Here is a 25,342-nt window from a genome sequence, read left to right as displayed (position 1 = left end):
AGCGCGCTCGCACGCACACCTCCCAATTCATCGGCGAGTTCGTCGCACAGCCACACCGCAGTCTGCTTCTCCAGTCGAAAAAGGCGTCGGAACAGCTCGTCCGGCAAGTCAAACGCGTCTTCGTGCGCCCTCCTTCGCCGTTGCTCGCGTCGCCGCAGCCGCCTCAGTCTTACAGCCACATACGCCGCCGCTGCCGCCGCCGCTGCCGCCGCCGCCATTTTCTGTCAAAAACTCAACGGTCGAATTTTGACCGCCTCGAAGCCGTCAAAAAAAAAAAAACGTCAAAATGTGCCTGCATAATTAGCTGTGCAACGTCACCACTTCTGTCATGTCCGTGACGTACACGACAGCCACCCATGACGCAAGAAAGCAACATGGCCGCCGGCCACGGCCAACCAATAGGAGCGCGGCTACGGCGGGGCTTTTTGACAATTTTTTACAAGTTTTTGATTTCACAGTTCCGTAATACGGGCCCTGGATAGGCGAGCGGTCAGCGAAACAGCGAGTGCGCTGTGTTGTTTTATGGCACATAGTTCATGTGCTAAGCGCCAGGTTTATGTGTTAAGGATTAAAAGGTTTTTAAGATAATATAACTTGTTTAGGAGCATTGCTTCTTTTAAGGAAACTAAAAATGCAGGAAATTTCGACAAGTGAATTCTCTCCGAGGTTAGTTTTACGGGTTTTAAAGCCCCAAAGCGGCTCAAGCTATGGGGGACACCGTAGTGAAGGGCTTGTATAATTAAAACCACCTTGGGTTCTTGAACGTGCACTGACATCGCACAGTACAAGGGCCTCTAACATTTCGCCTCCATCGAAATGCGACCTCCGCGGCCGGCATCGAACCCGCGTCTTCCGGGTCAGCAGCCGAGCGCCATGACAACTGAGACGCAGCGGCGGCTTGGTTACAGAAGTCTGACCGCCTTCCTACCGTTACAATGAATATAGCCAACAGTTGTTGAAACCAAGGCCGGAATATAGGAATGTTTTTTTTTAATTAATATACGGCGTTCATCATAAGTAGTACAATCACATTTACTTTAAAATTAACTGGTTAGACAGTAGAAGAAAAGAGAGCCACATGCCAGATGAGGGATCCGAACCCCCCAACTCCTCCTGTCACGCGCGGTAATCCGAGCTACGGCGGCGGGTGTTCAACCTTCTACTTTCGGGTTTATTTATGTTGCCTGTAACCTAACCTTGAGACTGTTCACCACTGACACACTTTGCCATAGCGGCGGATGTGGAACGCCCTTTACTACACCGAATGTTACTAGGGACGGGATCTAGCGGTGAGGGCAGCGGCTGTGAGAGAACCCTCTAGTGATTCCTACGGAAACAAAACTGCCAAGACTTTCGCGGCGTCACTGTGTGTCCCTTTCATTGTATACCCGCTGTGCAGCAGGCGCACGCTACGGCGAAGGGCAAATCGCTTACCCGCTCTCCTCGACGACGGGCACCTGGTCGATGCCCTCTCGGCTCATCAGTTCCACGGCGTCCTGGCAGGTCACGGAGGGAGTCACCGTCAGCGGGATGCGCAGTCGCAGTGAGCGCACCGTCTGGTTCCACCACCTGCACGTTCCACAGACGCCGACCAGAGGCATCGGGGGAGAAGAAGGAAACGATGCTCTACCTAATTAAGCTACAGCGAGGGCAACGCAGCCGAGCGAAGTAATCCAACCAACACAACAAAATCAGCAGACATTTACCATGCAACGCATGCATGGTTAGCTTATGACATTTCAAGGGGAGATCGAGAGATATCCCATACTGGCACAGAAGCTGCGGCAAGGATCAGCCAGACAAGAAAACAAAGCATAAACCTACGGCACATTCTGTAAACAGAGACAAAGAGCAAGGGTAATCTGAAAAAGGACATCTATCGTGGACAAAGTCACATCTGGTTTAGTTTGGTTTTGGTTTATGGGGTTTAACGTCCCAAAGCGACTAAGGCTATGAGAGACGCCGTAGTGGAGGGCTCCGGAAATTTCGACCACCTCGGGTTCTTTAACGCGCACTGACATCGCACAGTACACGGGCCTCTAGAATTTCTCCTCCAAAGAAATTCAACCGCCGCGGCCGGGATCGAACCCGCGTCTTTCGGGTCAGCAGCCGAGCACCATAACCACTAAGCCACCGCGGCGGCAAAGTCCCATCTAGCAAATTTACGTGCCGGAGGAGACGTTTCCTACGTACCAACGAGGATTTCAGAGGAGGAACAATGAGGAAGACAGAAGAAAAGTTTATTGGAGGCATCTGGGGCGTCTAATGAATGGCCCAACTGCACCTCTCTTTTCTTCTTTGATCCCCTTAACCTCTCTCCTTTTCAGCTTAATCACATTTCTAAATCTCTTTTTGGTACTATGGCCACTTTTATTTTCGATTGGATTTGATTAGTCACCCGCGATACGGTAGTAGTGCAGGCGAGGTCTTCTATCGACCTCAGCCTACAGTCTGTCTGTTCCTTGCTGAGCACTGCGAGGACAGTATGCTCTCACGCTAGACTTACTTCTGCCTGTGATGTCTAGAATTTCGAACAAAAAGTCAGTGGTTTGCGCGCTGGCTTCGCAAGGGGAGAGAAGGAACAGTCGCATGTTGCAGATGCGGAGGAGGAGGAAAGTATATGAAGAGACGAAAGGCGTGATAAACGTTGTGCTCAATGTGAATCCTTTTAAGCACATCGTGAGGGAAGTGGTGAAGGGGGAAACAGAGCAAATGAAGGACAAAGGAAACGTATACATGGCGACCACGCATGGTAATGAGTGTCTTGGTCTAACCAGGATGGACTTTTGAATTTGTGGGTCACAGCAGCCCAAGCGCAAGCTAATTACAGACGGTCCTGAGGGAACTGACGTTATGGAGGAAAGTAAGGCAGCGCAACAGTGAAGAACAATACTAAACTCTACGAGAATTTGAATCCCATGCAGTGTGAAGGCAGGAGCTCAATGTCAAGCCTTTGCGCAGGGCTTGGTTCGCTTGCTACACCGAAATTACAAGATTAGAGAGGTGGGGAGGTCACTACGACACACTTGAAACATTGGAATCAATTCAACATTCAGCGACAAAAACTTTCTGTCGCATACCCAGACTTAAGGAACTCCTACGATGCGCATAAAGAATGTATGCGCAATAGTTAAGTATTTGTTTTGCCCGGCGGATTTCGAAGACTTGAGTTACAGGATCGCGTCAGTGGCGCAGCAAATGGTATCCGACCACACGAGCTCATGGCAATAAATAGAAAACTTTTTCCGTCTTCTACGTATGGACATATATAAGCTTACACTAGCAAAGTCGATAATTCGTGCCGCTACCTGAGTGGGTGCTGACGATAATTCGCTAAGCATGTTTAATGGAAATATGATAAGCGCTTGCTATGTGAAGTTCAGCATTTCAGCTTACACCTGTCTGTTTCCGCGCCATAACGATGTTTCTATTAGCAAGATGCAAGTTAGGCACATGGTCGAGCAGGCTTTACCCAAAGGGTGCTGAGAATCGAAGTAGCCCGCATAGTGGGCATGGAAGTCGGCGCGGCGTGTTCCGCAGAGTGCATATAGGCGCTAAGCTGTACATTTTCTCGATGCTGCGGCTCCCGAAACAGCGAAATGTCCATGCCGGTGACGCCTCGTTAAGTTCAATAGAAGTTCCCCCGAAGTTCCGGCCAGTCGGCGAAACAGGCACAATGATCTAAGGGTATTTGCACCTTGTTAGCTGTTTGCTCAGGATTTAGCACAAAAGAATGGGAGATTTGAAAATTGCCCCTGGCCATCTCATATGATAGATATGTTTGCGTCGAAATTATTTACGCCAGACGCCGAAGAACTTCGTATGGCTTCCGGAATATATTGAGAAGGATGTCGGAAGAGTGCAAGAAGTATCGAGAATAGATGAATACGGCGGGGAGGGTGAGCACGTAGCGTTTTTCCTGCTCATCGAGTGCGCTCAGAAGTCCGCAACATAAGGAGAGATTTGTGTGAGAAGAGCGCACTATGTAAGGCAGCACACCAGGATGTGCTGCACGAGAACAGAACACTGAAATGTCGCAAACAGACGCAACTAACGCGGTCTCTCATGCTAACCTGCCGCGATATGCTTAGCCGGTGGCACGTGCCGAGAAGCTGCATTCATCGGCTGAGCGAGAAGGTAGGTATCAGCAATGCTTTTTGAACGTTGCCTAGGCCTGAAGAATTCACCTGATCATCCAGTAGCACAGGTACATTTGTGAAACCCTAATGTTTTCTGAAAAATCGAGTGTGCATTTCTTCAGCGACTCTCGCTTCTACAGAATTAGGGCTTACAAGGCGTTTGACTTTGCGTCCCTGTTCGTTAGTGCTTTGAACAGACTGGAGGGGCAGGTTGTGGCTACGGGCCAAAGGGTGCCTACAACTTCCTGCATGTGGTTAGAAGCATATCACATTTAACCAGAAACCAAGTCACTGAGCTCAAGTAAAGGTGTCCTGGGCGCGAGACGAGCCTTACCAGTGCTTGGTGCTCATCTCCGAGTAGACAGAGATGAAGCCCCGTTCGGCCATCCAGCTATCAGAGAGGAACTTGGTCATGTAGTTGCGCACCCCGTCAGGCAGGATCACGACGCACTTCTGGCCGGCCGTCAGGGTCTTGGCCGCCACCACGGCCACGATCATCGCCGACCCACTGCTGCCGCCTGCATACGCCGGCACAGACAGATGCCCATCAAGTACCGCAACAAATGTCGCAAATTTCGCTCAGTCTCGTCTCCGAGAGTAAATGCCCACGGGTACATTCCAATGCGCGTTCAACGAACTTCATGCTTCGTTTCGAAGGCACACATCATGGGCAATTGTAATACACATTTATGCTAGTACTACCGAATTTGAAACACCTTTTAGAGCTGGAAATGTCGGCGGAAACCAGAACCGAAACACGAGGAGAAAACAGTACTATTACAAATTGTTTAAATCACTCCGGTGCGTGTCTTCTCCAGGTCACTCGTTCCCGAGGGACTGAGCGACGTATAGTCACTTGTAGAACCACAGTTTACAATGAAAGTCCACATTCAGTCTCTTATGTGTTCGCACAATTGACGTCAAAGAAAGCATGCAGACCAGCGCACCAATATGCCAGGGAAGTATTCAATCGCGCAGGTCACTAGGACCATAAGGGAAAGCGCTGAGTGCACTGTCAGCAGCACAAGAAATACAAACAAGACAGCTGAAGAGCCAATATAAAAGCGCAAATATATTAACACCTGGCGAGGAAATAAAAGTATGGCCGGTTAACACTTCTTAAGGACAGTCTTCTCGCCTTCGACCTTCTTCGGGCCAAGATCTCATTTCGTTGTTCGTGTTTCAAATGTCTTGTTCACATTTTATTTTTTGCTAACAGTGTACGCTGCCAGCTTTGACCTGCCTGCCACCATTCCTGAGTGGTACCTTCGTTTCAAGCAAGCGACTGCGGGAGGAGGAATCCTAAGTGTTTATGTCGTTTTACACAGGCACTGATAAGCTGGTTGCGGTATACGGTATTTCATTCCTGAGAACGGCACTGATATGGAAGTTTGGAACCACGACCGTAATACGCACACAGGGTTCTGTTCTTACTTGTGGTAAGCGAAGTGCGATGTTCCAGGGCTCAGAGTGACGCCACACTCACCGCACAGCAGTCCCTCCTGTCGGATCAGCTTGCGCGCCATGAGGAAAGAATCCTTGTCGTTGCATTTGTACCACTTGTCAACCAGCTGCGACGAGATTAAGAACACGCTCAGCGGCTGAGCAGTGTCACTTTGTAACTTGCTGCAATAGCAAGTTGCTAATATGAAGAATGGATAGAAGATTTTTTTTACGACAACTTTTTTTTTATGTACACTTGAACAGCTGTCGTGCAGGATGTGAGCGCCACTGGTTCTTTTGTATAACGAACTGTTTTCGCCACAAGCCCAAATTGGGAAGTAGACGTTATTTATGACGGGAAAAAGGATTAGACAAAGTATTTAGCCGTGTTTATGATTTACTTTATTTCTGAAGGCCTAGGCAAAGTCCCGTCGGATCTATTTTTCGGCTCAGAATTATAAATTGTCTCCTGTAGCACAGTCACGCACGGATGCGAAGATCCAATGAGCGCTGATGAACGGCAATCTTTTTGTTACGCGTTTTTTTCCTTCGTAATAGTGTGCAAGACACTACTAAACATGGATCAGCACGAATTCAATTGCGCCCCCATAAATAACTTATAATTGAATTTTTTTTCCATCTAGTTCTGGCTTCAGCTTCAGGAGCCAAGCGGATCCTGAGATAAGACGTCGCAATTTGAGGTTGACGACACAAGGTTATGACGTCACAAGTGAGGTTGATGGCGCATGAGGCATACAAAAGCTGTGATATAACAGCAGTTTGTTCCCTGGATGTCATCCCAGCTCCTGCATGGGCCAGGTGAGCGCAAGTGTATATACCTCGTGTGACTTCAAATCATCTGTGAGCTCACTGCCATTCGGTTGTTGAAATCGAAGCCTAAATTATACGAGAAAAAAGAATGAATCCAATTATCTATCGGGCACAGATGAATTCTACGCGGCGATTCATGTTCACTTATATTCCGGGCATTACTTCACACAAGAAACACGAAAAAAAAATTTATCCCCCATATATACTTTCTATCCAACCTTTTTCTCGAAGTCCTGCTTGAGATGCTTACCAAACAGCGATGTTCGCTTCGCTATGGAGCGTGGAACGTGTATGGCTTGTTAGTAGCTAATCGTGAAATACACTGCACAAGAGGACGAGACAAAGAAAAGGAAAAGACAGGAAGACATCGAGCGCATTGCGTTTTCTGCTTGTCTGTGTGTGTGTAGACATCACCCGAGAAACTCATTGTATTATGCCATCATCAGCCTTCATTCGCACTTTCCTTTTCCTCCTCTTCCCTTCCCCCTGTGTGGAGTAGCAGGCCAGGGCCATGTTACCACCGGCCGACCTCTCCACCTTTCCCTCATTAAAATTCCTTTCTCTCTCTTTTCGTTTTTTATGTCCACTCTTGTCGTGCGCAGTGTGTCGTGGTGGATTCTCTCATTAGATGGAGGAGGAAAGAAAAAAATGTCAGTATAACAGCGGGCTGCCTACGATGCGTTCACTTTGCGCATTACGCTTATTTGGCTCTCATCGCAGACAACGACGCGGCCTACGCAGCCCGGGGCCACTAGCTTTGTTTGTGCCCTAACAAGCTTCGCGACCGGTGAGGTCGCCCGTCAGTGACAGTGCAGCATACTAGGCGGCGCCACTTTCACTCTCAGTCTCCTCGTGGTCACATATTTACCGTCCACAACGCCGCGTACTCGGAGATGACGCTGTCGCGTTCGTTCAGCTAGACTGTCATTCAGAGATAGCGGCAAATAGTCTTAACTGAGGTTTCTGGAATATAGTCTTACCTGTTACCGCTTACAAAAAAAAAAAAGCGTTCACTACCTGCTAACCTCTATGTGCCCCTGAGGCGTTACGGGGTAAAGAAAAGTCCTTAAGGTGCAGCAGTGGCTACAGCGGAACGTTGGCCATAAGTCTAACAGCTGTTTTATTTCAACTATATCAAAGTCCTACCAGACTGCGCGCTTCAGGTTCAGATGCCACTCCGAGGATATCACTGAGAACACCAGGTGATCGAAATTTCCGGGGCCCTTCACTACGGCGTCTCTCATAGCCTGAGTCGCTTTGGGACGTTAAACCCCATAAACTAAACTAAACTCAAAACAAGCCGCCGCGGTGGCTCAGTGGCTATGGTGCTCGGCTGCTGGCCCGAAAGACGCGGGTTCGATCCCGGCCGCGGCGGCTGAATTTCTTTGGAGGAGAAATTCGAGGCCCGTGTACTGTGCGATGTCAGTGCACGTTAAAGAACCCCAGGTGGTCGAAATTTCTGGAGCCCTCCACTACGGCGTCTCTCATAGCCTTAGTCGCTTTGGGACGTTAAACCCCATAAACCAAACCTAAACTCAAAACGTCAAAACGCATACAGCAACTGTAATGAAAATGATGGTTTGGAACTGTGTTGTATCAAGAATGACGTGTACTTATGTTACTGCACCTGCATAACTGCACAAAAGGCTCCTAACGGTAAGTGTTAAGTGTGTATTTGGTTTCTCAGTGCCGATTTTCTCATATTACCCGAAATGAACGGAATAACATTCTTTTTTTTCCAGAATCGACATGGATGAAATCAATGGCGTGATAAATGGAGACCTCAGTGTATGTCGTATTCAAAACGTTATGCGTACACTTAATAATGCCAAATGATGCAACAAATTGGGCTTGGTTTTCATTCATTTTGCACTCAGCTGTGCTCTCAAACGACGACACGAAAAAGAGACTACTACTAATCGACAGTCTACGCTTCGTCCATGCTGCCTCTTTTTCTCTTCTTTTGTGAGCACAGCGCACAGTGCAAAATAAAATTATTCGTTCTTCAGTTATGGTGCTGCGTAGTCCTAAGCGCCCTTCTTTCAAGGTAACGAAGCCTCAGTGGTTGCACATGCATACCAATGTGGGCACTGTCTCACGTTCACGGGAACGCAACATGTTCAGGAGTGCAGGTTCTCCGCCCGTGAATCCGATCTCCTTCCTTCACTAGTTGCACACGCTACATGAGTGAATGTTGTACACTTTTTTCATGCTGCGTGAGACAACAGGATGGGGATGAGTGCTTACACTTCTGTCAAGAACAGTGGGCACAAAGTCGTAGCCGATGCCTTCGACCTCGTACATCGTCGCAGATGTGTCGTTGGGTTCGGCGTCAAGGGCCAGCTCCGAACCGTGCGGGTCAACGCCAACGATCTGCGAGGACAGATGTGAAGCCCCAAATTACGTTCTGTATTCGAGTGTTTGATATACCGAAATTCGTTGTAGATGCACGGAAGGGAAAAGGTCAAATGGCAGTTGAGAACAACATTCTGTTCATTCATTTTCTTGCATAAAAGATTTGAGATACGAACAGTAAAGCGTATAACAAAATAGCACAAGGTACAGTAGTCATTAAAATGTACACACCTGGCACCTACAGACAGAAGTAACAAACACGCTCTGGCGTAGATTAAAGATTGAAACACTAGATCGCAGCATGCAACATATGAGAAAGCAGTGTGCACATAGATTAACATAACCTAGTTTGTATAACAGAAGGAACCGGAATTCAAAAAGTGCAGCGGGCGAAACGTTCTATGAGGCGTATTCGGCTGACCACTGCTTCTCCATGCTTACACGTAAAAAAAAAAAAAACCCTTACACCAGACAAGCATGTAGGCACAAAACACGAGTGCTATTTTAACTTCAAACTTATTGCTTCTGAAGCACAGGAACCGAAAGTTGCTGCTTGCGAAAACCAAGAAATGCAAACGTGAACTGCTGAACTCTGTTGCGCATCATTTTCGAGTCTTCCTGTGCTCTTCGGACATCCATTGTTTGACATTTCTGTGGAGGAGACTGCTCTTGCTTCGCTCCATGCTGCTGGCATCTCTAGTGTCACTAGCCGGATTACTTCCCCTGAAGAACGTGAAATGTGTTACGCCTACCCCCTAAACAGAGCTACAAAATGAGATCCGTTGCTCACCACCATTCCATCCGCTCTCATTCAGCAGTCCCCGTTTCTCGGCTACCGTTTTCTCGCGCTTGCAGGCTTTACGACGGTGGCCAAGCGATTTCCGCCGACCAATTTCCATGGAATGTTTTCAGCAGGCACATTCTCTTTTGTTGCACACATTTCCCGTGACGTGCTGGCTAAACTAGAGTACAATTTTCGATACTTCTCATATCCCGCTCACCTGGACATTCGGCAAGCGCTCCTTGAGTTTCCGCGCAACGCCTGTGGCGGTGCCGCCTGTGCCTGCTCCCATGACCACCATGTCCACATGGCCGCCGCACTGCTCCAGGATCTCCTCAGCTGTCGTGTCGTAGTGGGCCAGCGGATTGCCCGGGTTACGGTACTGCAGTGGCATGTATTTAACAGATTGTGTAGTACAAGTAAGAGCAAAATCTTATAGGTCTGCTGCAGGGGCTAAAGCAGGAACGCACCACAAGGGAGCACATGGATCCATACTGCCAACAACGTTTAGAAATGGGCTAGTTGGAGCGACAGCACGGATGTTAGTACTGCATTGGCTGCATTGTCCTCTAGCTCACACAAGGGTCTGCGCTGGAGGACAACTTCACTCCCTGTTCACTCCTTTATGTTGAGAGTGTGGTAGCATTGAAATGACCTATGAACCACCCTTGAACCACGCTCAATGGCTACGGTACAGAATGAGTTCAGCTGGCCTTAAAGAAAAATACACATCAAGTGCCTCAAGACAGGAACCAGCACACCGAAATAATAGCGAGTGAGCATTCTTCGGTAAACAGGAAAGCGTACGCTTGGCATTCAGCGCTCGCAGTGAAAATTGCTTCCTTGTCGTTTTGCTGCCACTGCTTATACTCTGGTCAACTTTCTGTTGCCTTGCAGTTGAAGCTACGCCACCGAAGCGGCGCCTTCTACAAGCGTGCTATGCCTGAACGGTCAACACAAAAGCGCCAGCATATTAGCTCCTGTCGAGGAAATACAAGTAAGGTTAACGGTTCTAAAGGACAGTCTTCGCGCCTTCAAAGTGAATTTGCCCTCCGCTACTATTGAGGTTCTCCCAGCTAAGAGATCCTCATTTTGCGGTCCGTGGCTGAATTGTCTTGTTTGCGTTTCATTTCTTGCTGATGGTACATGCACTGATCCTGACGACGGCCCATGCCTGCACGTTTTGGTTTGGTTTGGTTTGGTTTATGGGGTTTAACGTCCTAAAGCAACTCAGGCTATGAGGGACGCCGTAGTGAAGGGCTCCGGAAATTTTGACCACCTGAGGTTCTTTAACGTGCACTGACATCGAACAGTACATGGGCCTCTAGAATTTCGCCTTCATACAAATTCAACCGCCGCGGCCGGAATCGAACCCGCGTCTTTCGGGTCAGCAACCGAGCACCATAACCGCTGAGCCACCGCGGCGGCACCTGTACGTTTTGCGTATCCACACAAAGTTTTTGGCGTGTGTATTAAACACCAACATATATATGACCGCTATAGTGCCCATTATCAGTTCACAAGCTGGCTTGTCGATAATGGGCTAGACGAAAAGCGTTACTAAAGCAGCAGCGATTGAATGCAGGGTAGTTAGTGCTACATTTGAAGCCTGAAAGACTTGCTGCGATATTGAATGCAAAAGAACGCGGACACATGGACAACAAGACAAACATTTCGACGCCCAAGCAGCTGTAACCACTAAAAGTTGCTGACTAAATATCTACTAGGTCTTCCCCTATCGCCGGACTTGTTTCATCGCCATTTGTAATTTGAGATCGATGATAGCTTTTCAAGGAGCTTACCTTCCTTGTCTGCGGGTACACTAGATGGCACACTTCCGTATACAACACTGTTCCCAGTTTGTTTAAAATGCTTCAGGTATTTCCATTGTTTCAAGTATCGCCACCTACTCAGTGTTTAGTGCTGTGGAAGATAGTAGTCTCAAAAGTCACAGAGCACCGCACACCGAACTCTGTGCGTCTAAAGATGCCCCCCCCCCCTCTTTCTCCCTCTCGCATGCACTCGGACCAGCCGCCGAACTATAAAGAGGAGCGGAGGCCCACCTGGTCCAGAATGACGGCGTTGGGGATTTCGCGGCAGAGGCTGAAGGCGACCGAGATGTGCGACTCGGGCGAGTCGTAGCGCGCACTGGTGGGCGTGCGCACGATCTCGGCGCCCAGCGCTCGCAGCACGTCCACTTTCTCGCGGCTCATCTTCTCAGGCAGCACGATGATGCAGCGGTAGCCCCGGATGGCCGCGGCCATTGCCACCCCGATGCCTGCGGCGCGAGCGAGGAGTGAGGCACGCATCACGTCAGCCCTGCGCTCGGAAACGTGCAGTGCGCGACTTACGCGGGAACATGCACTCACCTTTATATCATTCCTCCAATCAGCACCACACCTGATGCGCTTCATTTTGCTCAAGGTGAGCAAGCACGAACCCGCCAGTATATTCATCCTTTTGAATGCATCCTAATACAAAACTGTAAATTGTGGTGCTCAACGTCCCAAAGCGTCATACAAGTGCGTTGTGCTGTGCTTTATGGCAAATAAGCAAGTAATGCTATCATGCGCCAAAATTAAGGTTTCGTGTGTTTGCTTAGTGAGTAAGAAATGAAGTTTTTAGGATGTTATAAATTGTTCACGATTTTTTACTCTTTCAAGAAACGAAACAGATAAAATTTCGACAAGTGAATTATCTCCCAGGAGCAAACTGGTGTGTAAAGGGATATGTATGTTCGTTATAAAATTACGTAGAGTATTTTGTTTTCGTTTCTCGACTTTTATGCATGAATATAAAATGGAGTTTTCTATAGTTAGCATACATAGCTCACATGTAGGTTTTTCTTGTTTTGCGAGGCAAAAGCTGTTGTGTAAGGAAGGTGTGCACACTGCGAGAAGTGACGCGTGGACTACGAGGGATGTCGTAGTGGAGGGCTCCGGATTAACGTACACCGCCTGGGGTTACTTAACGAGGGCTGACATCGGACAGCACTCGGGCGTTTTTGTATTTCGCCTCGACCGACACGCTTGATTGAGACATAACTGCAGCATAAACCACGAACATGTAATGAAGAAACACCAACAGACACGGACACGATTGAAAAAACTCGCATCTAGTGAATTCAGAGAAAGTTTTTTACCGGTGTTTCCAGAGGTCGGTTCGATGATGACAGAGCCTGGTTTGAGAACACCATCTCGCTCGGCTTCCTCCACCATTCGAAGCCCAATGCGGTCCTTGATACTGCCTCCAGGGTTGAAGAATTCGCACTTAGCCACTGTGCATGAGAGCACAGCATGGGAAACGATTAGCACTTTTGGCGCACTGAGACAGAAGCACACGAAGGCCACAAGCGCGAATAGTTCCCTCACCGTAAAGTTTGTCTAAGCGAAATGTAATCGTATGTGATTTTCATAATTAACCTCGAAACCAAGCGACATTTCGACATAAAAATAAAGCACCATTTTGTGTAATGAACTACTATCGACAGCAAAAGTTCATTGGCACGTGTGCTCTCGAAAAAAAGAGTAGGCAGTGTTTAATCACGGTTATACCCAAAGGTCGAGCGATAGCATTTTGGCGGTGGCTCGGGCCAAATTTGGAGGTTTCCGACGTGTCGGGCTCGGTCAGTTACGGTTGGACATCGATTTTAGTCAAAACTGGTCAAGGTGGAATTTTGGGGCTGGCCCGGGCCAAATTTTGGTACTGCTCCGGGCCAAATTTGGACGTCATCATCGTGTCGGGCACGCTCAATTATGGTTGGGCATCGATTCGGCCAAGGCTAACTTTCGAGGATGGGTCTAATTTTGGTTGCGCAATCAGTGGGAAGGCACGGATTTGTGATATGTAGAAGACGACGATGAGGGGCATTGCCGCCGGACGGAGCAGGCTGAAGTTCATAAGACGACGCTCTGCAATGTGCAGCGCGAGAGTGCGGTGCAGTTTAAGCCGAGGCTTGTTCGGCTGTGCCGACAATCTAGTGGTCTCGAGCAGCGTCCTGAGAACCTGATCCGTTCGCTCCACCGCGGGGTCGACTCCCACTCGTGGATTGATTGCAAGTAGTGCCTGTTTCGTCGTCTCTTCCTCTGTGCTATCCAGTTCGGCGCTTTATTTTTTCTGCAAACCATGCACCAACTTTCCCCGCATCGTGTTTTACCTAGAAATGCGGCCAGCTTCGCATCAACTTGGAAAGCACTCTCAAGCAAATGTGGCCCCGCATGGAGAGGCTACGAGTAAACGGAACCGACGGTGCTTAGCTGGGACTGGTGCGCTGCTCTCTCTCTCTCTCTCTCTCTCTCTCTCTATCCCTTTTTCTCTACAAGTGTTCTTGTACTGCACGCGCATTCTTTGCAGGGAAGAAAATAAACTACGTAATCCTTTCATCATAAAGCTAAAATATAATTTGGACAGATACGACAGATTAAAGCTATCAGCTTGAGATCAGCGAAAAGTAGGGACGTTAGAAACATACTGACCGTATTCTCCGAGTACCAAAGTCAGAAAATAGGCTCTAGAAACATCACACTGTCTCAATGGTTCTTTAGGGTCTTCGTACGCTTCTGCTTAGCAACAAGAGAATAGGGTAAAGCACTCACATAGCTCGCACTCCAGGCCGTATTCTTGGCCGATCCTGTTGACACGAACCATTGGTGTTTCGCCGATATGGGTGAGGATGTCCGGGTAGATCTTTGGTTTTGGCGATCTGCGGAATTAAAAAAGCGGCATCCCTCATATGGAAGCGAAAACAATAAATGGTCGGAAGTAAGTTCTCATGTGATGTACACGAACTGCGTAAGCTTTTTGCGCAAAAGCAAGCGTATCACACACAATTACCGATTCCTGACTCTTAGGCTTAGACTTGTACAGGCTTTTCAGAGAGGTCAAGTTTTTTTATTTCTCAGTGATTAGTTGCGATGTTTATAGCCGCTACAGGAAGCAAGTTGTCATACTGTCAAGTAGCGTGAATTTTCTTAGTCACTTCTCGTCAAACTGTGGAAGATTACTTTGACTACGAAACCAAGTTCTTTAAAGAGAAAAACTATGGCAGCACTATACAGGGCAAATATGAAGCAGATGCATTCGTTCGCGGTTTGTTGATACGTAGGCGTCTGAATGTAGCCAAGGTTTGGATGTAGTGAGAATACTTGCCTAATCAAGCGCATATTCCTGATTTCTGTAGTCTGGAGAAATGCATTTTTTTTTTGAGGACGCAAGCACTACATGCGTGTCATAAAATTCCCAGAACTAAGTATCTGTGGCCGGCATAGGGCCGGCGTGCGGCCTGGATTAACTGCATTGACTGCAGAACTTTTCGATGATGTCTTCTATCTCAAAACCACCTAGTGGCAACGTTCAGTGAGCCTCGGTAAGAAAGCTACGGGTCCACTCCTGTCAGGGGCCCTCTGGTTTCGGAATGTTGGAAACACGTATGGTACATGGAGAAACCACGTAAGCCGAAGGATTCTGCGGCAAACACGGGTGACTTGGGCGCTGTCTTCTAAGATGTTGGTGCTACCTTCAGTAATGTAGAGCATCGCATCCAGTTGGATTTGAGTACCCAGGAAAGAAATTCATCACTTGTGACCACCCCTTGTTGCTGACGTACGAGGTAAAGAATAGTCATGAATCGACTCATTTTTTACTATTTCTTTTAAATCAGCACTCATCATCATCAGCAAAGATGACACAAAGAACACATACAGGAAATAGACACGGTGATGCTATTTTCGCCTGTTCTATGTCGGTCATGTGTATCCTGTTTTCTAAAGTTTTTTTCCGTATGAACATGAACGACCAACATGCCCAGCAGCATGTCCTTCTGGCACTATAAGGAATGTCAGCGAGTAAAACACCACGTAGAGTTTAATCTTCGTACAAACGAAGTGATATTTTACCATACGGTAGTTTATATGCCTTGTACCGGGTTGTTTTAAACAGCACTTGCGCCTATAATACTCACAGCCTGCACACAAACATCAAAGCATTCAGATATCACTCATACTCTGATGACCGCTTACTAGGGCAGATGCTTGTGGCTAGCAGGGATCTGAAATGTCGCCACGGTCTTCTGTGGAAAACGAGCACCAATTGTTTTCGGGTTGATTGTAACTTAAAAGAAAGTGGAATAAAGACAACCACACGCTACCAGCGTGATCGGAACTCACGAAACTCCGCACACGGCGTACAGCCCGGAACCAAACTGAGCTACGGCTGCGGCTGTTCAACCTTCCACTACCGAATGTATTTATGTCGCATGCAACCTGACCGTTACCCTGTTTACTGCCCTCCCACGGGCGGTGAGTGGTTATCTTTTCTGCGACTTTCTATAAATTTATCGTCAATCTACAAATTATTATGGCCCTATTTCCCGCTTCGGTTTATTCCACGATTTAAAAAAAAAATCCCCAAGCACTTTCCTTGGTTTCAGTGAAGTTTGGCTTCTCTCATATGTACCTTTTGTACTGCGTAAAAAACCTAAGTATACGAGAATCTCAGCGCAGTCGCGGCTCTTGTAGAACCACAAGCCGAACGCACGCATTTTCCCCCTCTCTCTCGCAAGATAACAAGATTTCGAAAAGACCGGCCACACCATCCGTGGCCACTGGTTGCCCACCTGGTCACATGTCGGTGCGCAGACTCCTCGATCGGCTGTCCCAGCTTCCACGTGCAGACGCTCTCCTTGTCGGGGAACACGATGGACTCCGAGTCGTGCGTGCAGTACTTGGTCCATGGAATCTGCGGCGAGCAGTCACCTGCGCCGAAGACAAAAACGCCCTGCTCTGATGAACTGATCGCAATTGAAAGCAGTGGGCACACCAAAAGGAAACGTTTATCTGACAGAATCCACGCCAATTCCGGTGGCTGGTTGCTGGTGCGTAGCACTCGACCTTGGTGATTTTACCTCCAGTTACGCTGCATACTAATACAGCGGAATGTTTTCAACGGAGGCTACAGTGTGGTAATTCCTGTTGCCAGCAATTACCAGCAAGTGGTAATTCCTGTTGAACTTGAATGCTAGGGGGGAATACTGAAGATGGTGGACCATGGAGCGAACTTGGCGGCTGGCCGCATTTATAGGAGAAAGTAGTGCGGCGCGCATATCTGGATTTCGAAATTTGCCACGCTTACTTGAAAAGCGTAATTTTGTGCGTTTCCTTGACATCAGCGCAGTATTGCTTCTTTTGCTTGAAGATTTGCCGAAGCGACTCAGGTTATGAGGGACGCCGCAGTGAAGGGCTCCGGAAATTTCGATCACCTGCGGTTCTTTAACGTGCACTGACATCGCACAGTACACGGGCCTCTAGATTTAAATTATATGCAGCATTATGTTGCACTGTATACGGCATGTTCTATTTCGGCGTTCGAATACTTTAAGAAATACTTAGGTAAATTAGCAAAGGTTTTTATTTGATAAATACGAGGTCGTCAGTTAAGTGATCAATCTATTATTCTGCCCAGGCGCATTCTGAAGCAAGAAAAACACTCACGAAGCAAGAAAATCGGAAAAAAAGTAGACTTGGTGGCAAAATTTGCCTACAAGAAAATGGCGAGAGGCATGCTACGAAGCTAACTGCTTTATGAAATACTTTTTGCTGCGTTCCCTGGGTGGCATAAAAAGCACCCTTTTCGCAGGATCAAGGAAGCAAGCTTCGCCTCGAACCAAGAAAATAGTACTAACTAGACCACACCGAGAAAAAGCGGCAGTTCGCACAACCGTGTTTGTACAAGGCGCCTGAAAGGTAAAGGGTGTGAAATGGAGACAGCTTACAAGACTGAACTAGCGATCCTGGCACGGTATTTGTCAACGGTTTAGTTACAATGGTAAACTCAAAACTGACAGCTGGGCCACCTGGTGGCTTCCACCGTGGTGGGACATGGCAACCAACATTAAAAGCATAATGGAATGAAAACAAGCGCTAAAGAGCTGGACGTCAGTGTTTTCCGGGTGACGTTCGCAGCTCGTTTCGACATGATTATCGTTTTAGTGCTGCGTAGAGTGGTTTAACAACGTTACAAGGGCAGGAGATATGGGATAAGAGCATATTCTTAATGAATGCCCGCCTATTGGCTGCGTGGTGCCTCACGTTCGAGTTATCTCTGACAAGGTCTGCACAAGTTCGGCCTTGTGTGTGTAAAACAGGCTGCGGAATCAAAAAGGACGCGTTGCAGCAAACGCCAGGGCAGCTACCTAGAGGAAGAAATACAAGAACATTCGCGATTATTTGTGTTAGCCATTGTTTGTCCTTGCTCTCAACGCGAGCTGTCAGCTAGCACGCCATGCGTTATGCTTATCACCGACAAAGGCGAAAACATGGAAGAAAACTGGACACCAAAAGCGCAGTTGCAAGGTGTGCTTTGTTTACACGGTTTTTATCGCGCTTTTTTATTCATGATGATACTCGTTATAGCACAAACCACCTCGATTCCGCAATGTTTAATTTTTCACTAGATGCGAAGTTCTTCTGAACTAAAAGGACTAAATGCAATCAGAGGGTTTCTTCCTGATGCTGACAACCATTTTGCTCTCTCCCGCTAGTTCCAACGCGGCTAGGGAGCCAATCGCAGTGCGACAACAATGCGACATTGGGAGTTGAGGCCTCTTCGGGTCTATCTCGCTGCGTGCTGTTCAACAAACTCAGGATGCCCGGTTCGGCGAACCGACGAAAATTGTTTCCTGTCAACACTGCGCTCCAGCGGCTCAGGTGTTCTGCAGTGGAGCACTACATCACAGGCTCCACTGTTCGCGGCGGTGCAGGCTCAAACGAAATGTGAGTGCAGCGGAGCAGTTCTGTTTCCATTCGCGTGAAATTCTGAGGATCCGAGATTAGCAAGATGTCTCCTAAAGAGGGGCCGTTTGCGGCTCGCCGTGCCGCTTTGAGAGGCCAAATTAAGGGCTCTGGTCTGAGTTTTGTGTTCGCGTGCGTGTTCGTGAGTGCGTGAGTGTGCGAGTAGCGGCATCGCGCAAGGCAACTCCGTCGTTCGTGAAAGCGATCACCCTGGTGCCCAGAGCACCAAGCCTAATGGGGCCACAGGTTTCGAAGAGAACGCAACAAAGTATGTCCTTAACTGCACAATAACTGATCCCCCACCCTGCTGAAAAAAAGTTCTATGATGCAATAACCTCATAGATCATTCATCATAGAATATCATACAATCTGTATGACATATCATACAATCTGTATGATATATCGTACAATTCGTATGATATATCATACAGATTGTATGATATTCTGAGATGAAAGATCTATGAGGTTATTGCATCATAAAACTTTTTTTCAGCAGGGCATTGTCCGAACTTGCCTCTTGAGTACGGGTACAACTGTCAGTGTATGATGCAAGGTTTAACGGCCACTTGAAACACTATCGCTACGAATGTATAGTCGGCAAGTATAGCGGCAACATTTATCTCTGCAATCGCGGTCCATTCTTCCAGCTTATTTCCCAGCAAAAGAGGTTGGTTTTTATCAGATAGCGGCTTCTTCGCGACGTGAGCTTTACGCGATAACCGGACTCCCACGCACAACTTCAGTACGGACACCATGCAGTTGGCCGTCTTGCAAGGGTTGTGTTAGATTTCATAATTCGGCCCGAAGCTGTGAAAACCCTCTAACATACTAATCTTTGTGTGATTAAATTGCGAGCAAGATCTCGCCTGACATCAATCTTCGTATGCCTTATCAGTCACTTTTCAGCGTTCCTTGAACAAAGAGCACTCAAACTCGACAAGTTCGTAATTGGCTTGACTGCGTTGGCAAGACTGAACGAGGAGCGTGCGCGGCATGGCTGTACTTAGTAGCTTTAAGTGCCTGTGAAGCCGATGGCCGCCATCTGCTGTGTAGTACGTCGAAGTGGCGCATAAATAGGCTTCAAATAGCACTGATGACAAGATGCTGAATTCGTGCCTCTGCGAATTTTGGGACACTCATAAATAGGCAGAATAAACGCTTTCTATCTTTTACCTGCTCACATCGGGTAAGGAAAGAATTTCCCGAATGCAGAGCGGTACTTCGTGCTTACTCGTGCTACTGGACAAAGATGTCAAATGAACATAATAGGCTCCGAAGACCCCACTTCCCACTGGTCGTGCAAACGCTTGGGAGCAAGTTGGTTCTGCTTTCATTGCACGCAGCTTGAGGGGCACGCCCTTCAAATAGGCATTCTAACCGTGGGGAAACTTAAGAGGGCCCCTTCTCGCAGGAGCAGTAGTTGCTGCGAATGACTAAAAGGTTTATCGTATAACAGCGCCGCTGTCTTAAAAGGTTTTTCAATTTTCAATTCAATTTTTCAATTCATTTTACTTTCCAGAAAGATTCTGGCGGATTCATAGGCAAAAAGCTGTTCCTGACAGCTTGACAAAGGCCTATAAAACCACCAACGAGGCAGTAGGTGATGACCTTATGATGCAGAATATTGAAAGAAGAATAAAATATGTTTAACACACAATACATGACTACAAACATGGATAATAGCTGAGTAGAAAAATATACATTAACAAGAACATACATTAACAAGAATTACATTTTAGAGCTTGACACCAGTTTTACAGAAAACAGTATTAACGAAGTATCGATTATAACTTCAAAGGAAATTTACACATATTGTTTTAGAAATACAATTATGTGGCATACAAAAAAATAAAACACATTAAGGCTAAGCAAATAATAGCATAAACAATCTATCCATCAAATAGTTAACCGGTAATATATCTAGGAAAAGGCACATAATACACACAATCTCGAAACCTACATTATACAATTATAGCTAAAATGAGTACACTTGTGCACATCTGGTATACCGGATCCCTGCTTCCGAACTAATGTGCTGGCCATTACACAGACCCATAGGGTTTTTAATCTGTCTCTCCGAAGTTCGTATCGGGAATTGACAATTATTTGTCAGGAATACGCATTAAAAGTATTTTGATGGGAGGCAAGTGTGCATTATAACGTTCGTGAATCTGTTGCGCAAGACTAAATGCGCTTGTAAGCCGCGGCTCGTCCCCATAGAGGCGCTTTCTTCTCTCTCAATATTGGTGTGGTATTCCGGACACATCTTTGCGACGACAGAGAAGCTATGTATCAGATCGTCGGGAAAGACTGACCCCGTAAAGTGTGTACAGTCTGGTGTACAATTTATGAAGACAATAAAGCCTAGCCAGTGACACCAGCTAACCAACTATGGGATACAACTCAAGAATAAAGCGGCAGATGCCGCTCAAAGGAGGCCCTCCAGCCAATTCCGCCGACTTATTTTAAGGCGGAAGCCTTTAATGTCTCATCGTTGTAAGCAGCAGTTGTCGACAGAAATGTCACGCTTTTCAATTGGTCAAAAGGTAATGACGTCACAGTGCGCGAATTTCAAACGGGGCCAATTGCACTTTGGCTAGTAACCATGCAACCAATTGAAGGGATCGTATAGTGATGTTCTAAGTAAGTGGGACTGAGCTTAGCTAATTCCTTAATTGCCTAATTAGCCTAATTAACTTTTCTAGGCAGGCCCTATAAATAAATAGAACCGAGTAGGAAATTAGTAGAGCTCGGGAATCGAACCCCGGTCTTCGGCGTGCGAGACGAGCACGCTATCCACTGCGCCATGCCAGCTCGATGGTTTGGAATGAACAAAGGCGCGTCTAGTGAATACGGTGTCTTCGATCACTCCCATCCTCCTCCCTTCCTTTCCGGCGAGGTTTAGGTGTCCACCGAGATATGAGAGACAGATACATTTCTTTTCCTCAAAAACCAATTTACCGATGAGCGAGGTGCAGAACCGAATGGGTGATGGCGTTCTATGGACTCCCTGCCAGCGTTGCAAGACGCTGTCGCGTTCCACTCTTAGAGGCGAAGCTTAACATCTTAACCACACATCAGTGACCACACTTTAGGTCAAAAAAGTGCCCCCCCGCCCCCCCTGAATTTTGACGGGTGTCCACCGAGATATGTGGGACAGATACTGCGTACTTTCCTTTCCTCGAATACAATTTTCATTTTCTTCATTACAGGCCATATTTGTCTTCTTTCACTCCCACTTCCTCCCTTCCTCTACGGTGCGGTTCAGGTGTCCACCGAGATGACAGAATTACTGCGCCATTTCCTTTCCTCAAAAAGCGTTGCGTTCAAAGGGCAAGGCATCGCGCCGAACGGGTGGTGGCGTTCCGTGGACTCCCTGGCAGCGCTACAACACGCTGTCGCGTTCCACTCCTAAAGGCGAAGCTTAAGCGTCATTAATTAGCAGTTAAATAGTGTTCAGGCATTAATCAGTAATTAACCATTAATTAGTGATTTGTCATCACTTAGTAATTAGTACTCAATTATATGTACGCAACCAGTGCCACAGAAGCAGCGAAAGTGGTGCGGAAAACGCTTCCGCCTCTACGCAGTTTAGACAGTCAAAGTGCCCCCTGAATTTTTCATGACGCCGTAGTTAATCCAATAAAGCCGTGTTTATTCCCCTTTCATCTGCCATCTCCTCCGATTTCCAGCTAGCATATCCATACGGATCGGTCAAGGGGAGAGTAGGTCGACGCCATTCGCTTAGAGGAGAGGCTGCCTTGAGGGGAATTTGACGCTGCATTCCTGAGTTGCATCTGATTACAGTGCTCAGTACAACTCGGCAGTTGAAGAGTGCAGAATGACGAGATCAGAAAGGAATTTGAGAGAAGTAGCACTAACAACCATTGCTTAATCACTGAAGCGTTAATAGGCACCCGCTGTTGTCGGCTTATACTACAGCACAGAATCATTGTAGGCGCATTTCCGGTCACCAGAAAATATTGGTTGTGGGTGCTGAAGCAATATTTTCCTGTATTGGTGGCACGCCCTTTTATGCGGCGCAAAGCTGCCGCACGGTAAATTTAGTCGTCATGAACTTTGGATAATGCTTGTTTTTTTTTTTACAAAAAAAGAAAAAAAACCGTGCAGCTAACCACTTAAAAGACGTCTTTGCAAAGAGAAAATGTAGCCAGATACTCGTATGCCATCGCGGAAATTACTCGTCTAGCTTGGATCACGAGTTCCACGCGCCAAATCCGTTGTCACTACAAACACTTTCTGTTGGCGTTTTCTTCCACAAACGCGAATGAATACTCGCGCAACAACAACCTCTGCGATGTGCACACGGCGAGTACAGTGGTCAGCACGCCGGTCTAGAGCACTGTGCTGCGGAACAAAGGAAGTGAAAACTTGGCTCAGCTGCTGTAATACAGCGCATTTGCCAGGGCAAATAGAACGCATAAGCGGCTTCGCTCCACCGAGGGCGCGGTGCTCTAGATAGGCGTGCTGACGACTGTAGAGTGTAGTACACTCCACGGTCCACTCTTGGAGTGATCACGTGAGCGTGTGGCCGCACTCCTCGGCGCGCCAGTGCGTCCGGCGCGGCCGCGGAGGGAACTGGAGGCGGTGCTTCGAGTCATCGAGTACTGCTCTCGAACGCCGAAGCAGACGGCGCGAAGCACCGCCTCCAGTTTTTTCTGCGCCTGTGCTGCGCTTCGCTTCGAATGCGCCGGACACTGGCACGTCGGCGATCATGCTGGCGTGTTCACGTCAACAGTGCAAGACCCTGTACATGGATCGAAGCGGGAGGTCACACCTGTAGAAAGTGCTAGAGAGGAGCGGAAGTCAAGCTTGCACCACGCTTTTCGGGCGAGAAAGTCAATGAATTTTCCAGCATTACAGGCGCTCATCAACCGTGTGCCACGTTGTGAGCCACAGCACGCACTCGGAGGACGCAATTAATGACACAAAGTAACATATAATCAAGAGATCTACACGCAACACACTGCAGTCACACACGTGGAAAAAAACTGCATGATGCGTCTGCGCTATGTTATCACACCTCCATAGTTGTTAGCTGCGACAACAGCCCCTAGTGTTCCCTGAGAAAGCACATTGTGTCGTGCACAACATTTGCTATGAAATAAGGATGATTACTATTTACATTATAAGTGCTCCCACTCTTGTCTTCAAAATACGAGGTCTGTTAGAAAAGTATCCGACCTTTTTTTTTTTTTTTTGCGAACACCTGATGGCTATGAAACAAGCGCGCTTGCATCAGCCGACCTTGAACCCTCGTGCGCATGCACGAATTTTTTCCCGCCTGCCGAACATGATGGCTATGAAACAAGCGCGCTTGCATCAGCCGACCTTGAACCCTCGTGCGCATGAACGAATTTTCTCGCGCCTGCCGAACATGATGGATATGAAACAAGCGCGCTTGCATCAGCCGACCTTGAACCCTCGTGCACATGAACGAATTTTATCCCGCCTGCCGAACATGATGGCTATGAAACAAGCGCGCTTGCATCAGCCGAACTTGAACCCTCGTGCGCATGAACGAATTTTTTCCCGCCTGCCGATAGCGTCAGTCGCTGGGACGCAACGTTTGAGTGAGGTAGTGCGCAGTGGTCTCGTCGGTTTTTTATTGCAAGGAAAATAACGGAGCGACAGGAGCAGCGCTAATGCATCAAATTTTGCGCGACAGCCAAGTGGAAACTATTCGGAGTATTCAGACGGCTTTCAGTGACAATGCTATGAGTAAGACACAGATTAAGCAGTGGTACAACTGGTTAAAAGGCGGCCGCACATCGGTGGGGAGCGAGCCACACTCCGGTCGGCAATCAACATGCCGAAATAACCAGGTCATTGCCGAAGTAAACGCTGTGGTGATGAGAGACCGTCGTGTGACTATCCGAGGAATTGCGGAAGAGGTGGACATCAGCACTTTTTCTACACATTTCATTATCACCGAAGATTTCGTCATGCCGAGAGTTGCGGCGAAATTCGCGCTGAAACTGCTCACGGTGGAGCAAAAGCAGCTTCGTGTTGAAATTCTCATAGGACATGCTTTATTCCATAAACAGTGACTCCGACTTCATCAACACCATTATCACTGGTCACGAGACTTGGGTGTACGGGGACGACCCGGAAACCGAATCCCAGTCGTCACAGTGGAAGCATTCCACGTCGCCAAGACCAACGAAGGCCTGCCAAGTGCGCAGAAACGTCACAGTGATGCTAACTTCTTTCTTTGACTCCCGCTGTGTGGCACACCACGAGTACGCACCCCACAGGGTCAAACAATGACCAAAGAGTGCTACAGGGATGTCCTCCGCCGCTTACGTGGTGCTGTGCTGCGCAAGGGACCGGAGCTGAGCTCAACAGGAAATTGGCGCATCCATCACGACAATGCTCCTGCACATTCCTCGCTCTTGATTCGGACTTTTTTGCCGAAAAACCAGACTCATGAAGTTCAATAGGGTCTTTACTCTCCTGATATGGCCCCCTGCGACTTCTGGCTGTTTCCCAAAATCAAGAGGCCATTGAAAGGAGCGCGATTTCAGACAAGAGAGGGCATTATGGCTGCAACGACAACTCATCTAAACTTCATTCCGAAAGAGGCCTTTTCGGAATACTTCCAACAGTGGCAGCACCGCTGGGAGAAGTGTGTGGAGTCCCAATGAGACTACCTTGAAGATGATCAGGTTTTTAACGCTCCAGTTATGCAAGTTTTTTTTCTACGGCCAAAGGTCGGATACTTTTCTAACAGACCTCGTAGAATTGAAACGCCCGGGATAGCCCTTTCCTGCAACTGTGTCGTGGCCTGATCTGGTGCAGACAACAGCTTATAATAAACTCTAACACATCTCCAACCAAAAACTTTAGTTTGAAACCCAACGTTCCGGAGCCTGCTCGGTTCCGCTAGAATCCCAAGCAAGCGCTTGCGGAACAAAGATAAACGTCGCTACACAGCACGTCCGCCGTTGGGATGGAAAACCTCTTTGGAGCAATAACCGCACATT

At 47.7% G+C, this 25,342-nt stretch overlaps 1 protein-coding gene across 3 annotated transcripts in view; it reads right to left on the bottom strand.

The window, feature by feature from the left end:
* The window catches only part of LOC149335107 (cystathionine beta-synthase-like protein), a 32,975-nt gene that overhangs the window by 6,555 nt on the left and 1,078 nt on the right, over nucleotides 1-25,342 (bottom strand). For 2 of the 3 annotated variants that reach the window (XM_089551795.1, XM_089551796.1), the window contains exons 2-10: nucleotides 16,163-16,301; nucleotides 14,145-14,251; nucleotides 12,692-12,826; nucleotides 11,613-11,827; nucleotides 9,770-9,931; nucleotides 8,661-8,786; nucleotides 5,626-5,710; nucleotides 4,474-4,657; nucleotides 1,435-1,569 (exon numbers count right to left, since the gene is read on the bottom strand). In XM_089551795.1, coding sequence (XP_089407921.1) covers nucleotides 1,435-1,569; nucleotides 4,474-4,657; nucleotides 5,626-5,710; nucleotides 8,661-8,786; nucleotides 9,770-9,931; nucleotides 11,613-11,827; nucleotides 12,692-12,826; nucleotides 14,145-14,251; nucleotides 16,163-16,301 — 1,288 coding nt within the window. The remainder of the gene's footprint in view (nucleotides 1-1,434; nucleotides 1,570-4,473; nucleotides 4,658-5,625; nucleotides 5,711-8,660; nucleotides 8,787-9,769; nucleotides 9,932-11,612; nucleotides 11,828-12,691; nucleotides 12,827-14,144; nucleotides 14,252-16,162; nucleotides 16,302-25,342) is intronic. The other variant, XM_089551797.1, reaches the window with a different exon arrangement.

The sequence above is a fragment of the Amblyomma mixtum genome, chromosome 7 (assembly GCF_055824585.1).
Source record: "Amblyomma mixtum isolate Tamu chromosome 7, ASM5582458v1, whole genome shotgun sequence".
Lineage (NCBI taxonomy): Eukaryota > Metazoa > Arthropoda > Arachnida > Ixodida > Ixodidae > Amblyomma > Amblyomma mixtum.
This window is presented reverse-complemented; position numbering and strand designations above follow the sequence as displayed.